This window comes from Pleurodeles waltl, chromosome 2_1 (assembly GCF_031143425.1).
Source record: "Pleurodeles waltl isolate 20211129_DDA chromosome 2_1, aPleWal1.hap1.20221129, whole genome shotgun sequence".
Classification (NCBI taxonomy): domain Eukaryota; kingdom Metazoa; phylum Chordata; class Amphibia; order Caudata; family Salamandridae; genus Pleurodeles; species Pleurodeles waltl.
The window spans coordinates 279,149,788-279,165,978 of NC_090438.1; the positions used below are offsets into that span (position 1 = coordinate 279,149,788).

At 39.0% G+C, this 16,191-nt stretch overlaps 1 protein-coding gene across 4 annotated transcripts in view; it reads right to left on the reverse strand.

The window, feature by feature from the left end:
• The window catches only part of ATP11C (ATPase phospholipid transporting 11C), a 589,522-nt gene that overhangs the window by 93,583 nt on the left and 479,748 nt on the right, over positions 1-16,191 (reverse strand). For all 4 annotated transcript variants that reach the window (XM_069212455.1, XM_069212454.1, XM_069212452.1 and 1 more), the window contains exon 20: positions 479-653. In XM_069212455.1, the coding sequence (XP_069068556.1) occupies positions 479-653 (175 nt within the window). The remainder of the gene's footprint in view (positions 1-478; positions 654-16,191) is intronic.

A 16,191-nucleotide genomic window follows, 5' to 3' on the forward strand; every position in this document is an offset into this window, starting at 1 on the left:
CTCTCTGCAGGGGCTTCCAGCTAATTGTGTTCCCAAAATGTGTTATCGGCTTCTGACCAGGTGACTGTGTGAAAGGAGCTGCTATCATATGACACATGGTGGCACCATCTGAGTTAGGAGGGCTGCTTTAGACTCATATTTCTGAATATCCCAAAGCAGTAAAGTTGCTCAAAAGTGTAAGAGTGAATTCCACCTGTAAATTACTCACAAGTGTAAGTTACCTTTGTGAATAGCCCTGATTCTGTCTACATAATACAATTCAATTCCATTCACTTTGATATTAATATAACTTCTTTACCATCCACAGTAAACTGGTAAATTTCAGACACAGCAAGAAGTGGGTACTCATAAGATCATGTTGCACATAAGAAGATAGTTGAATGGTTTCCCACAGCTTGAGTGATTTTTACGAAGACAATTTAAAATCAACAGTCTGTAAAAGTAAATAAATTTGTTGAGGCAATAATACCATATTTACCTGTGCTTTTTGTAAAGGAGCCATTCGACAACATAGAACAGCAGTACATTTCTGACAAATTTGTAGAAAAATATGTTTGTAGTTACTGGAACTGGAGTTCAACGTTGAATTTAATATTAGGGATAACGTGAAGCCATCAATTATTAGGCCATAGTCTTGGGTTACTGAACAGCTTCTATAACAATAAAAAATGCATTTAATGTATTTGTCCATCAACCAGAGATTAACAAGAAGAAAGGGCCCTTAAACTTAGATGGAGGCATCATCTACACAGAGTAAATATATATGCTTTTGGAAAACATACTATATTAATACACTTTACAATTTTAGTGCTAACATTCTTATGACAAAATGTTCAATTTAGGCGCACAGATATCAGACTGTGTTTTCAGCAGTAGAACCAGTTGTTATTTAGCTGAGCAGCACATTGTTATTTTAATCATACACAACTTGGGTCTTCAAAAAGTCTTTATTTCATTGCAATCCTTCTAAATGTGGTGCTCAGCTCTAACCTTATAATTGGTACTTGATTATATGTAGATCTAGGGTGGATAACATTCTTCCAACGTGCAATACACACATTTTGGATGCAAGAGCAAAATAGTTTGTCAGCCAGACCACTATTATTTGCTAGACAATTAATCTCACATATAACAAGTGAACTGGGGACTAAATTGTGTATTCTTGATATTGGTGTCAATTTATCTATGCAATATTCTGCGCCAGGAATCTTATTGTCCATGGACAAGGATTTTATGTTAGCTTTAAACAGCTTTTAGGATTTTGTGATATCCAATAATGTGTGTCTGTAGTGAAATAAGTGAATTGGTTGGCATTTTCAAAGCAGAAACTCTGGTTAGGTCTTTCTGACATATTTTGTTACAGACATGCAGTTAAATCTTTTTGTTGAAGCATTCTTCGGATGTAAACAAAACCCAGACCTCAGTATTACCCAAAAGGCTGTTGCCAAGATTCTAATGTGTTTTACTAAAACCAGAAATCATAACACTGCAAACCTTCCACTTGTCACAGGCCTGGCTAAAAGTAACACCATTTTATACAAGTCCTCCCATACAAAATATTAAGAGTTTCTAGGGTTGTGATCGAGAGAAAGATGCAACAGAATCACTCTGCCAGGCTTTATCTCACACCCTATACGTTTTAGGGAGCATCTTATTTTTTGAGGAATTATGCCATCTGTTTTATCTACTAGCCCGAGTGAGACTGAAATGACTAAAAAGGACTTTGGGGGTTATTACAACTTTGGAGGAGGTGTTAATCAGTCCCAAAAGTGACGGTAAAGTGACTGATATACCACCAGCCGTATTACGAGTCCATTATATCCTATGGAATTCGTAATACGGCTGGTGGTATATCCGTCACTTTACTGTCACTTTTGGGACGGATTAACACCTCCTCCAAAGTTGTAATAACCCCCTTTGTCTCCTTTTTGTTTTACAGTGGTAATTGTGTTAGAATAGTCAAAGTCTATTTTTTTGAGGTGGGGTAAAAGTCAGTATCAAACACTAACACAATTACAAAATGTATTCTAAATCCAAATGAAAATGGCTTAACCTCTTGGATGAAAACTACAGTTAAAATTATGAACCACCCTCAAAACCAGAAGACTTTAGCCAGAACCATTATGGAGCTATGACCCAAACATCTGTGACACAAAATATGATGTTACTGCACTCATGAAAATGAATGTATCTGTATTAACTAATGGGGGGATTTAGAATTATGTTTACTCTATTGTTGAATGTTAGTCTAAGGTATCATTTAGTATCTGCTCATACAGGTATGCACAAAGAATGGACTAGCCACATTTTATAGCTGTTTTAGTGGAGAAATAATTTACAATGATTGTTTAAGAATGTGAGACAGCTCCCTGTTAGATTAAATAAATGGCCACCTCAAAACCTTGCAACCTCAAGGTTAGAGAAATATGCAAAAGACTACATACTACGTTAATTTTGCTGTATTGCAGTCACACGCTTGGTGTCAGCAGGGTGTGTGGTGCTTGGCTAAAGCATGTATAGGAGCTACCAGGAGGCAAAAAAAACATTACCTACGTTTCTGATTGCCACAGCAGGATTGTTCCGTACTCGTTTAGTGCCTAGTGACTTGCAGCCCTTCCTTTTAGAGTAGGGCATACAGGGACGAGGTGGAGGAATCTGCAGTTAGGAATGGAGAAAATCTCCCCACCTACCACCAAAAAGGAGCAGGAGGAAATCCAGGCTGCACAGAATCAAACAGCAGTCTCACAGCCAGGTGTATTTTGGGGGAATGGTGTCAGCAGTGGAAGCACAATAAAGGCAGAATGTTTTTGTGTGGTTTGATGGTGACGAAGCTAGATACTTCTGACTGACAACTCATCACAAAGAGACCCTGGGATGCCAATCATTAATCCAAAATCTGCAGATGAATCAAGATGTCCCTGTGAGAGAGTTCTCGAATGATGAGAAAATAACGTGCCAATGAAGCAGAGCTGGGTAAAGGATGGTTTACAACCACCAACAAAATTGTGTTACATTTATCTTTCACTCTTGCGGTGGGGAAGGGGGTCTGGATATATCACTATCAAGAGGCCTAGAAATGTCTAAGTGTCCTGAGAGAACCTCAAAAAGAAATTGCCTGGAGACATGGACAGAGAGCTGGGAAAGGCAAACCAGGAATTATTTATTAGTTATACTCCAAAAGAGCTTAGGAGTGCCTGATTGCAGTTACTGTATTTTTAATTTTATAACTTAATTTTTTGCACGCAACTTTACCTGATCTTTTAATAGAGTGGACCAGATTTATTTACTCCTGAGTTGCCTACACAAGATATGGAGACGGGGAGGCATGGTTATACCATATGCTGTGGTAGGGTCCAATTAAAAACAAATGCTGGGCGACTGTGAGTGGTATTCTTTTGGAGAAGACAGAGAGAGCAGAAACAAAGAAAGCTGAGACATGCTTACTAAGCTTGAAGGCGAAAGTAAATTTATAGCTCTTGCTCTACTATTAAGAAGAGGTGCCTTGTGATGAACTGAATATCAGCAAGTACTCCAAACACTATGTTGGAGAACTGAACTGGTGAGATGAGCAGGACTGGACAGGGACATCAATTGTGCACGCATAGATATGCTGTTATTAGAAACCGAGACCAAAAAAATGATATTAGGCCTCCATAAAATCTCATGAGAGGAAGGGCAAATGTAGCAATTGTGTAGAGAGGTGTTGATTCTAGATCATTATAATTAATTTCTCAATTGAGTATTTTTTCCATTTCCAGCTTAAGAACTGTGAGTTAAGCTTGGACACACCTACAAGATGGCAGTGGGTAAGTGCCTACTGATGTGGGGAAAGGGGTTTTAATCATCTCAGAGTATCCTAGTGGTATGATTACCAGGTTACAGAATCAGCTATCTAGATGTTGCAGCGTCTCCCTTGTCACAAGGCTGGCATTTGAATGGACAATCATACCAGGGACCCCAGATTCACAACTGCTCAGAATGGTGTACGGTTTGAAAAAAAATATATATGTTCACTTTAAAAATGTAATTATAGAGTATATATATGGAGATCAGAGGTAACTGTTTCCCAACGTATTAGACTGATTTGGCTCTTTAAGTACACAAATCTAAGTGGACACAATCTGTTAAAAACCAATGATTAATGTGTTTTTAAGATGATCTTTAATATGGAATTCAGACTGACCGAAGAGAACCTACATTTCTGGCCTGTATCATAACCCTTTATAATGCAGAGAGGGTTTACTGCAAGTAAACAGCAAAAGAGTGAAGTACTAAATGGGTTCTGACTGTGATTAATAATAGTAATTTGGTTTTAAAGTTTGTTAGTTAACTGAAAACCACATATCCTACTTCGATTGCAATAGACACAACTATGTGCAAATGAAGTGGCACACCAGAAACGTCTTCTGTACCTCTACCTCAGGACGTGATCTCTTTGCTTGTTTCCTATAGGTAAGCTTTGACATTAGTATCTGCGATTATTGTGGAATCACTTGCTTGAGGTATTGAGCTTACGAACTTTAGCAACTTAGAACATGAATCAATCTTTCCATATTTTACTACCTCCTTGGCTTTCTGCTCCAATATTACAACCTCACTCGTTGCAGACAAAACATATTGAAACCTATTGCTTATTTGCTTCACTTGCATATACTAAATCCCATTTTCCATGACTAATTCAAGGGCTACAAAGTCTTTTTCACTACTGCCCTAAAAACGAAAACCCACAACAGTTATCCAAAGCCGTCCTAGAACACTACTTGTCCACTACAAAATTTCAGTGAAGTGGAAGAACATCAGCACTCTGGCTCTCCATTACAATCTCATCAATCCACATCAAATAACTTATAGCCACTTCAGCACAGGTACCAGGCAAGCTGCGGACCACCATTCAAAAGCATGAATGCTAAACATACAACATTCTAGTACACACTAGACCACGTCAATGTGAGCAAAAAAAACGAAAGTTAGGAAAACTTTGGCTGAAAATCTTGTCCTCTGAAGGCTGCTTCATAATGGAAGGTACTTCTTGCAAATAAGCCATTATGTCTTTCTCCAGAGAATTTTAAAAAACAATTATCACCAGCAAGTGTAACGATCTCTTCAAAACTGCAAAGCCCTGAATCATCCTGTTCCTACTAAATCTGATCCGCCATTGAATCCTCCAGTGAGCTCAGAAATCCTGGCTCTAAGCAGTGTTTCACTGAAAAGAAATGTGCACCATAGGACACAATCTTTTGACTGACAGCTTCGCTTATATCCCCCTGTGCCTATCACAGCATCACCCATGTAGCAGACCTTTACCCACATTAACCATAGATCTCACAAAAATTCTCCATTCCCTAAAGACGAACGGCAAAACCCTCCTGTAGAGGCGTTTTCATATAAGTCAAGATTTTATGAATTTTAGAGAACTGTTAACAGCCTTCTGTAGAATTTCCAAAATAAAGTAGCCATTAATATGATTACTTAGCAGTATGGAACAACTCTTAAAAATGTCACCACAGTAACTCTTCCAAAAATGTTTAAAATATTCTTCACCTTTATTTTATAAAAAGTTAAAAAACAATAGCACACTTAATTCATATTCTACAATCCACAGTAGCTTTTTACTCTTTTGTTCTCCAATCTAGTACAAGCCTCAAGCAGGGCCAGCATCTGAGTTTAATAAAGTTATGTAAAGTTATGTATAAAACCAAATTCATCAAGGAGGAGCCAATAAATGCTGTCCATCAAAGACATTGATTACGCTATTCATGATAAGGAAAAATTCATCATTTTAAAACTCCCAATCCAATCTCAACCTTTGGCTAAACAATGGCATCTCTTTCATTCAACACAAGAGTCTTAGCAGCCAACTGTAGCAGAGTTTAGTTACCGGACTACAAAGTGGGATACATTTTTGATTAATTGCAAAATTCTTAAGAGTCAATGCCAAAGATAGCTCAAATAGTTTAAAATATAAACCCTCCTTCCATCTAGTGTAATTTTAAGGAATAATTCTCTCCCTGTAGATTTTATGCATCTTTCTCATGATTTCTTTTCTCTTCACAAAGATTAAAAAGTAGCAATGTTTCAAAGAATAAAGTATAGTGTATAAATGCTGTTAAACCTGTCTCTTTATTCTTGAAGACAGTAATGAGAGGTAAATAATCCATTTAGCTTCTTTTTTTCCTCATGCTTGATTTCCGGCATTAGTCTTTCCATGTCACAGAACTGAAATCCATTACATTTTAATTCATGACTTTACTTGAATGTTTATACAATTACTGTATCGTTGATAATGGAGAGGTGCAGAAACAGGACATTTTTTATGGTTACAGCTTGGTGTACTTTATCATAGTTTATTGGTGGGGATACGTGTATTTGAAGATGGATATAAATAAGTTAATGAGATTCTATATTTGGTTGTTACCTTTGGACATCCTTTAGGTAAATTGGTGTTTTGTTGTTTACATCATAATTGCTTTTAGTAGCTCCTGCATGTTATGACACAGGATCTTGCTAGAACACTTTTCATTTTTCACAGGAATCAAATGCTCACTGAGGTCTTTATCTTTGTGCCCAGAAAAGGTGTGGTACAACAATTACACCATTTCAAATACAAACCAAATACATTACATAGTATGGCCAATATGGCCATACAAGGAAAACTCCAATTACGATTCAGGTTAAGATATTTATTACAAACTCAAGCTCATGTAGAAAATTCTAAGAACGAAATTATAAAAATAAAGCATCACCAAGGGTTGACCAAGGCGACGAAATGAATGCAAACAAAATAACATTAGAATTACAAGGCTCTCAATTAAGATCATATTAAAAACAAGAAACATTTCTGCGAATTAGAAAGACAACGTTGCGCATTATTAAATAGCATTAGTTCAGTTTAAGTTACAAAGTCAAAGAGTTGATCAATAAAGGGTAAAACTACTGCTAACTGTTAGACTTTTCATCCTTGGCGTGGTCTCCCTTAACTTTTTGCCTCTGTTCCCCAGGTTGTTGATGTGTGCTGTACTCTGATTTTACTGTTTTTGTTACTCTGGGCACTTTACCACTGCTAACCAGTGCTAAAGTGCAAGTGCTCCTTTGCAAATTGTGTATGTAATTGGTTTATCCATGATTGGCGTATTTGGTTTACTAGTAAGTCCCTAGTAAAGTGCACTAGAGGTGCTAGGGACTGTAAATCAAATGCTACTAGTGGGCCTGCAGCACTGGTTGTGCCACTCACCAAAGTAGCTCTGTAATCATGTCTCAGACCTGCCACTACAGTGTGTGTGTGCAGTTTTTACTGTAAATTCGACTTGGCAAGTGTCCCCACTTGCCAGGCCTAAACCTTCCCTTTTCTTACATGTCAGACACCCCTAGGGTGGGCCCTAGGTAGCCCCAAGGGCAGGGTGCAGTGTATGCTTAAGGTAGGACATATAGTAATGTGTTTTATATGTCCTGACAGTGAAATATTGCTAAATTCGTTTTTCACTGTTGCAAGGCCTGTCCCTCTCATAGGTTAACATGGGGGCTACCTTTAAATCTGATTAAAGTGTAGATTCCCTTTGGGAGCGAATTGACGTGGAGTTTGGGGTCTCTGAGCTCACAATGTAAAAATACATCTTTTAGTAATGTTGATTTTGAGATTGTGTGTTTGAAAATGCCACTTTTTAGAAAGTGAGCATTTTCTTGCTTATACCATTTCTGTGACTCTGCCTGTTTGTGGATTTCCTGTCTGGGTCAGTTTGACAGTTGGGCTGGTTGCACCTCACACTAGACAGTGACACAAAGGGAGCTGGGGTGTAGCCTGCAAATCCTGATGAGCCATCTGCGCTAGGAGGGAGGGGAGGAGTGGTCACTCACACATGAAAGGGCTGTGCCTGCCCTCACACAATGCAGTCTCCAACCCCCTGGTGAGTGTCTGGGGCGTGGCCTGGGGAAGGCAGGATTTCACATTCAAAGGATACTTTACTTTGAAGTAGGACTACTTCAAAGGAGAAACTGGGTATAAGAAGGGCACCCAAAACCACAGACTTTAGAAACACTTCTGGAAATAAGAGGAACCTCTTCCTGGAGAAGAGCTGAATAGCTGAGGAAGAAGAGCTGCCCTGCCTGTGACTGTGCTTTGTGGAGCTATCCTGCAGTTGCTGCTTCTGCCAGAGTAAGAGGGTAAAGACTGGACTTTGTGTGCCTTCCATCTTGAGAAGAAATCTCCGAAGGCTTGATTCAGAGCTTGCCTCCTGTTCTTTGAAGTCTCAAGGACAGCAAAGACTTCTCTCTGCCAGCACCTGGAGTCTCTGGAGAGACTTCTACTCTGCCCTGTGGTACCCATTCAGTTCCTGGGAACCTGAAGGGAGAAACTGGCAGTCTAAGAGGAAGAAATCCACGCACAGAGCGCCGTGCGAGGAAAAGATTGACATGACTCCGATCTGCGGCTGAAGAAACGACGTGCCGCCAGCTCCGTGGATGAGAATCGACGCTCACCGGAAACGTGACCGAAGAATCGACGCATGGAGCAGGAGAAAGGACGCACAGCATCGCTGATGGAGGCTGGGAGATCGCAACCCGCGCTCTGTGGTTTTGGGATCATCGTGCGGCTGAATTTCTGACGTGAACCATCATGTGCGTGTTAAAACAACGCAAGGCCTGTCTGGACCCGTCAGCAGACCAAATTGACGCCTCACTCTCCTGCGGAGAGAAGAACTGATGCACGCCAACTCGACAGAAGGGGGAAACAACGCAAAGTCTCACTCGTGAACGACATCGACACACCGCAAGCCCTTTTCAATGCACACCCGCCCGCCCGGGGTTATTTTTGACACACACCAGGTACATTTTCACTCTAGCAGCACTAGCGTGTGTTTAAAACTACTTAAAGACTCTTTTTGCATTTTTATTGATAACTTGACTTGTATATTGTGGATTTTGGTCTTGTTTTGTTTAGATAAATATTTCCTATTTTTCTAAACCGGTGTTGTGTCATTTTGTAGTGTTTTCATTGAGTTACTGTGTGTGTTGATACAAATACTTTAGACCTAGCACTCTGAAGTTAAGCCTACTGCTCTGCCAAGCTACCAAGGGGGTAAGCAGGGGTTAGCTGAGGGTGATTCTCTTTTACCCTGACTAGAGTGAGGGTCCTTGCTTGAACAAGGGGTAACCTGACTGTCAACCAAAGACCCCAGTTCTAACACTAACCAAATTAGGGAAATACATATGTGGGGATGAACATGTGGGCAAAAGACAAAAAGGACAAAATAATTTGGTAAAAGGCAAGCTCAGTCACCAGATAACTAAGGATAGATAAAAACTGGGAGCATCCGCATAGCAGAAGCTCGCTCAAGAGTCTTCTGATAGGGCATAAGGGGAAATACCTAAGCTCAAGCAGGGCATCTCAAAGGGCCAAAGGCAGAAAGGAATATACCTCTCCAAGGAGCTCAGGATATGGGGTTCTTCATCTGCTTCTGTTAGGGACTGCTTCAGCAGGTACTCTGATGGGTACTCTGACCCTAATCCAAATGTTCATCAATATATATCAAAAAGGCCACATCAATCTGATTTGTCAAAGTGGTTGGTTCATATTACGTTGAAAGGTTTGCCCTCCAATAGAAATCCATCACTCGACTTCAAACAATATTCTGCCATCTTTTCCCATGTATGTCATGAGAACACCATCTCTCCGTCCGATGCCATGAAAAGTTGCAACAAATGTTTGAACTTTTAGTCCATAGTCCGGGATGTTCCTGCTTCAAGGACGAAATTACACCTCTCACTATGCCAACTAACGTCTCGTGAGAAAAGAATCTAAAAGAATGTTCTAGTTAAGAAGAATAAGATTTCAATTTCTGCAGTTATGAAATTAAATTAGGCCTCTGTTAAGCTAACGCCAATAATTAAATACCACGTTTATATTCAAACAAAGCATTGATTTAATTATGCAAATTAGAGTTTTCAACAGAAATGTAATTCATTAGTGTTCATGTTACATTGGTTCAAAACGTATTACTATTTCTGGCACATTTCAATAAGTGCGGTGCACTACTAAATGTTTATACATTTGCATACATATTTAAAACAAAGCATTAGAAATTCAGTATAGTTTTTATATATTCTGTTAAAGCAGAGTCTAAATTACACCATTACATCCCTTTAGTTCGGTTAACATTCAGTAAAACTTAATAAAGCTTTCTAACAATACGTTAAATGAATAAAGCTTGATAACAAGTTAAATGTATGCACATTTAAAATGACTACGTGTTAATTCTACATTTCAAAGCATAATTGTATATTAACTTGACACATTTTCTAACATGTAGATATTAATTATATAGCATGAGGGACACTCCAATATTTCAGCTATATCAATCTTATGACGCAGGATCTTATTTTAGGGCATCAAAATTCTTTAGAGCGCGGCTGAAGCTGAGAGCGAAGCTCATGTCAAAGGTACCTGGCACAGGCTTGAGACATACTGCTGATAAAATGGTGTCCATGGATTATAGGCCCCCTTAGCAGCTCTCGTTTTGTACTATAAGCTCTGCTGGTGGATTTGGGTAGCACAAAGTGTGGGAAAGGGCCTTCCTCACTATGGTGCTGGGTCAGACACTTTTACATTCTGTGAGCACTCCTGTTTTCAGTGCTTTACTCTCCTTTGTGGATATACACTGAACACACTCAAAGCTTCCTTCTCTATTGTCGGATAATCAGGAAAGTTTTGGGAATTTTAAGAGAACATGGTTTGACTCTTAAAATTGAGGAGTGTTCATTTGGTACACCGGAGGTAGAATATTTAGGTCATAGAATAACTCCCAATGGGGTGTATCCTAAGGAAGAACTTATTAAGAACATTTTGGGCCTACGGGAACCTGAGAAAAAGGAGGAACTGTTAACATTTTTGGGAATGGTTGAATTTCAGGCAAAGTTCTTGCCAAATCTAGCATCCAAAACCACAAACATGAGGAAATTGTTGAAGAAAGGGAAGGAGTTTGTGTGGGATGATGAGTGCAGAGTGGAGTTTGAGAGTATAAAGAAAGAATTGGACCCATGTAGCAAAGTCACCATTTCTGTTATATTAGGCAAAGGAAATTGGTCACTCACTACACATTTATTAAGATTCCTCAAATCGACACACATTCTAATATCACCTGATTGTTTCCGTGCGACTACAATTGGTGATACCCATTTTGATGACTCCACAGGCTCAATGATTCCATTTTTGCACAATCTTTGTATTTCTCTTTCTACATCATCTTTCATAGCAATTGGTACAGGACGCACTTTGGAAACTACAGGAACTGATCCTTCCTTTATTCTAATGCGGTGGACATATTTCTTAAGACGTCCCAATTTGTCACTGAATACGTCCTCATAGTCCTTAACAAACTTTGGCCAGACATTTCCTTTGATTTCCTGCACAGGAAATTCACCACCATCCTGCACTTTTTTGATGAATTCATCCCTCAACATTATCGGAGAAGTTGAGTTAGGATCTAAAATGACGTTCAAGTCTCGTTGGTGCGGCCAACTTAACACACTGTCCCCTTCAACTGGAACATAAATCTTCACAAAAATAGTATTTCCTCTGAATGAAATTTCTGATTCAAAATAGCCCCTCAGTTGAATGGTTTGGCCACCATATCCTCCTGGGATAACATCCAGATCTTTTAAATGGATCTTGCAAGTCAAATTTTCATCAAAAAACTTATTTGAAATTAGAGCCAACCACGCTCCAGAATCAAACAATATTTCCACATCTTCATTTAAGATCGAAATTGTGTCTCTCGGATGATTTTTCCTTTGAGCATTTGCTGAAATCGACAAAATGCAATCTTCCACCACTTTCACCGATGTTGCACTTTTGCTTGACTTACAGCATTTAGTAAAATGTCCCTTTTTATTACACAACTTACATATGCTGTTGATCGCTGGACATTTCTTATATGAAGCAAAGTGACCTGCATTCCCACAACGGAAACATTTAAAATCCTTAGATTTTAACCATTGAGCATGAGTCACTTTATCTTCCCCTTTGTCACCAGATGCTTCTTTACTATGATCTTTTTTTTCATATATCTTATTTACTGAATTATTCTTTCCTTTCTCTAATTCTTCTACACATGCCAAAGTGTGCTCGACACCCTTTGCTAATACAATGACCTCTTGCAAAGAAGGATCGTCCTTGCTCCACAATTCCTGACAAACTTTATCACTCGAGCATCTCAGCATAAATTGATTCCTTATACGTTCCTCTATGGTTACTCCAAACTTACAAGTAGATGCAAGTTTCCGCAAAGCTGTAATATAATCCTCAACACTTTCTCCTGGTTGTTGCTCTCTCATGCCAAAGTGATATCTTTCCAAAATGGTACTGACTTTTGATAAATAGTGCAAATCTAATTTGTTTAAACAAATTTCAAATTCGTTCAGATCTGTTCCCTCATCACCAGTGTCAGGTAAGTTCTCAAAAATTTCTTGTCCTTCGCATCCTAGACAATGCATTTGGAGAGCTGTTTTTCTTTCATTAGAAAGATTAGTTCCACACACCCTGGAATAGTGTAGGAAAGTATTTTTTCATTTATACCATTTTATAGGAGGTTCCCCTGGTGTAGTAAGGAAAAATGGTGGAGGCGAGATGTTTTGCATACTTCCTTGTGATTTATTTCCAAAACGATTTTAAAGTTGAAAAATATATGTTAAATATGCTTTTAGTATAAAGCTTGAAAACGACCAAAAATGGGATTATATTCCTATTCACTTCGTTGTATGAATTTATAAACCAACAGATTGTTTTCTAGAGGAGGTTGGAGTTAAGCACCTTCCTATTCACTTCGTTGTATGAATTTATAAACCAACAGATTATTTTCTAGAGGAGGTTGGAGTTAAACAACTTCCACAACAAAACAAGTTAGAAACAAAGAAGATTTGGCTGAAAATCAGATTCTGCACGCTTCACTGTAAGGTAGGAAATCTTCAATCTTCATGGGTGGTTATAAAAACACACAAAGGCAGCTATTAAAGACGTGCTAGAGTGTTTCTTAGCGCACACTCATAAAAAGGAAAAGCTTGTAAATCCAACATACACAAGGTATAAAGCATTTCAAATTTCAAAATGAAAGCGTTTGAATCCAAAAAGGGAAAGATGTTTCTCACCGTCTTTAATTAAATATCCAGCTCCCTCGATGTAGAAATTCTAACGGTCTAATTGTCTGGAAATGAAGGCTCGATTAGAAGTGCTGGATAAAGTAAAGTCCCAAAAATATAGTGTTAAGATACTCCTGCACACCCTCGTCGCCAAGTGTAATAAAGATTAATCTTGATGGTACAAAATGTAGGTTCTTTAATAGGAGTATCTTAGCCACATACAGATCAGGTCAAGCCAACAGTCAGCTCCAACAGCTTCCTCGGAATCCCTCCTCTCTCACACTCTACTCTGATGTTAGATATTACATCAGTGCCACATCAGTGCCAGAGAGAGATGAGATCCCTCACATTCTAATGCTGCATTCTACCATTACACTCTACCACAGCAAGACCAGTGTATCATACAAAACTCGGGTTAAGATTTTTGCAAATACTGTACATCTGAATACAATGTGAGTCAATTAACCTACTCTTCATTTTAAGATGTTGCAAAGACATGTCTAGTGGCCTGACCAGGTGAAAAGGATTCCCTTTAAAACACAATGAAAAAAGGCAGAGGCTAGTGTTCAATCTTCTGTCATTTGTCACTCTAAGTGAGAAGAATATGCCCAGACATGGGTTTCGTGCTCGCTATGCCACCGGACTCCAGCTAGCCTGGTAGTTGAGGGTTGATACTCTGAAACCGGTCACAGGATGCTGGTTTCCGGTCCAGGGAGGACCTAGTCTGGCAGTTTGGGCTGGACTGTTCCCACAGGGAGCAATGACAGGACTGATTTGAACATAGCTGGGTCCAAACTGGAACAATGAGGCGAGCAAAAACAAAAAAATGGATTTAGGCACAGAATTGTGCCTGGGTGTGAATGTTTGACATTGTTCAGCATTCCATCCATCATCTGTTTTTTTAGCATTTGTCGCCCGAAGTGGGAAGGGTATTCTCAGAAGTGGGTTCTGTGCTTGCTATGCCACCAGATTCAAGCTGGCCTGGCTGATGAGGAATAATACTCTGAAACCAGTACCACAATGCTTGTTTCCGGTCCAGGGAGGACCTGGCCTGGCAGTTCGGGCTGAACTGTTCCCATGGGGATCAGGGTCAAGACTGATTTTCATATGGCTGTGTCCAAACTGGAATGATGTCACAAGCAAAAAACACAATGGATTTAGGGCTAGATCTGTGACTGGGGGTAAATATTTGACATTGTTCAGCAGTCCATCCATCATCTGTTTTTTTTTTTGCTTGTTTTTGAAACCTTCTGATCCAACATACATGGTGTAAAGCAGAGGTTGAAGCCAAGCCTAGTAAAAAAGTTCTCAAGCTATGTAAAGAAACCTCAAGGCAAGCAGACCCCTCAAGCACCAAGGAACATAGAAGGGAAGAACTGAAATGGTCAAACAGCTGAGATCTGGGACCAGAACATATGACGAGATAATAACATCCATCAGGCTACCTTTGTAACCTCACAAACCCCCTCACAAAAGAAACCAGCTACTTGGGGAAGGAGGGCATATGCTCCTGTCTGTACCTTTCTAGAGTCTCCCAAGAGATGGGAGTCATCAAAAGGTAAGTCCAAGAAGTCCGACTGGACAGTCCCTGAAAAACAGAAGTACCCAGTAAGCAATATGGGGTGGAGACACAAGAACCCATGGATCTAGTCACTGAGTTCACTGTGTCAGGGCCAGACCCAAGTAGCTGGTTAGCTATTTCATGAACAGGGCCACTGGAATGATGTGAATGTGTGGCAGCGGCGATTTTTGTATAATCCTAGTTTTTCAGTTTTTCTGACATAATCCATCATCTGACACACAATCTACAGATTTAAGCAGTAAAAAATGCTTCTAGATCAAACCTTTTCAAAAGTTACTAAAAATGCAGAGACAAATGTCGCTGCGCAATGAAAGGCCCTTTGCTAATGTTGACTGGTCACATTTCTATAGCTTGTTGCTACATTTGGGTGTTAAACTGGTACTAACGAGGTGCAACTAATGACCAGACAGCATTAAAAAGCTAATAAATGATAAAATAATGAAGCAATACTATCACAAAATGTGCTGCATAATTTGCCTTTTCTTGTTGCATAATTCACTAAACCCTGCCGCATAAGTTAGCCCTCTCCCCTGCAGCATAATTCCAGCAGCCCTGATCATGAACTACCTTTGCAAAGTAACCAATGACATGGAGTTTATGTTTGATTAATGTAGTAGTACATCATATTAAGAGTTATGCATTATGTCTTAGCTTTATTAATTGTAGACCTTAACTTAGCGGAGGTCTTGGCCTAGTTGCACGACCTCATGTCAAGCTGTATTTCTAAACCGATTACTAAAATGTCTGCTCAAAGAATTAAATTGTAATTTTCCACTGTGCTGACTAAATGTGCTTGTAGCTAAAAGTTTTTCTCATGAGAACCGCTTGCTAGAAGACGCTATACTTGCTAAATGGAACAATATAAGCGTAATGTCTGTAAGACTGACTTTCTCAGGAGAACAATGTAGACACTGACTGGAGTAAAGGCTGCAACAATATTGTTACCTGAAGAGTTATTTTGATAGAGCCATAGTTTAGATGTTTTCTAAATTTGTGTTAACTAAAATTGAAGCATGAAGCCCAACATGCTAATGCTAATCTGGTATTAGATAAGGATCCTCAGTAATGAAAATTTGCTATAGGAAGTAACAGTCGATGTCTTTCCTTTGCTGAATATAAGCGTATGTAATATTGTTTGCTCAATTGTTATTGTTATTAATTTGCACCATAACCTTAGAATATGTAATTGTTCAAGCTTTGATTAGATTACGTTTCTTTCGCCACTTTGGGCAGCCAGTGATGTTTCTGTATGTCTATCATTTGATACGGAGATTATCTTAAGTGACATTAGCATTGTTAATATAGGGAAATAAATATTCTAACCTTTACTAAAAGGTGTGGTTATTCATAACTGAAAGGTCATGGTGTGTGATAATTACTGATTCCTATTGATTACTATTGTTATTGATTATCACTGATTGTTGAGGTTATTGATTAAAATTGAATTTTGATCTGCATGTACTGTATCCATGGTGGGAAAATCT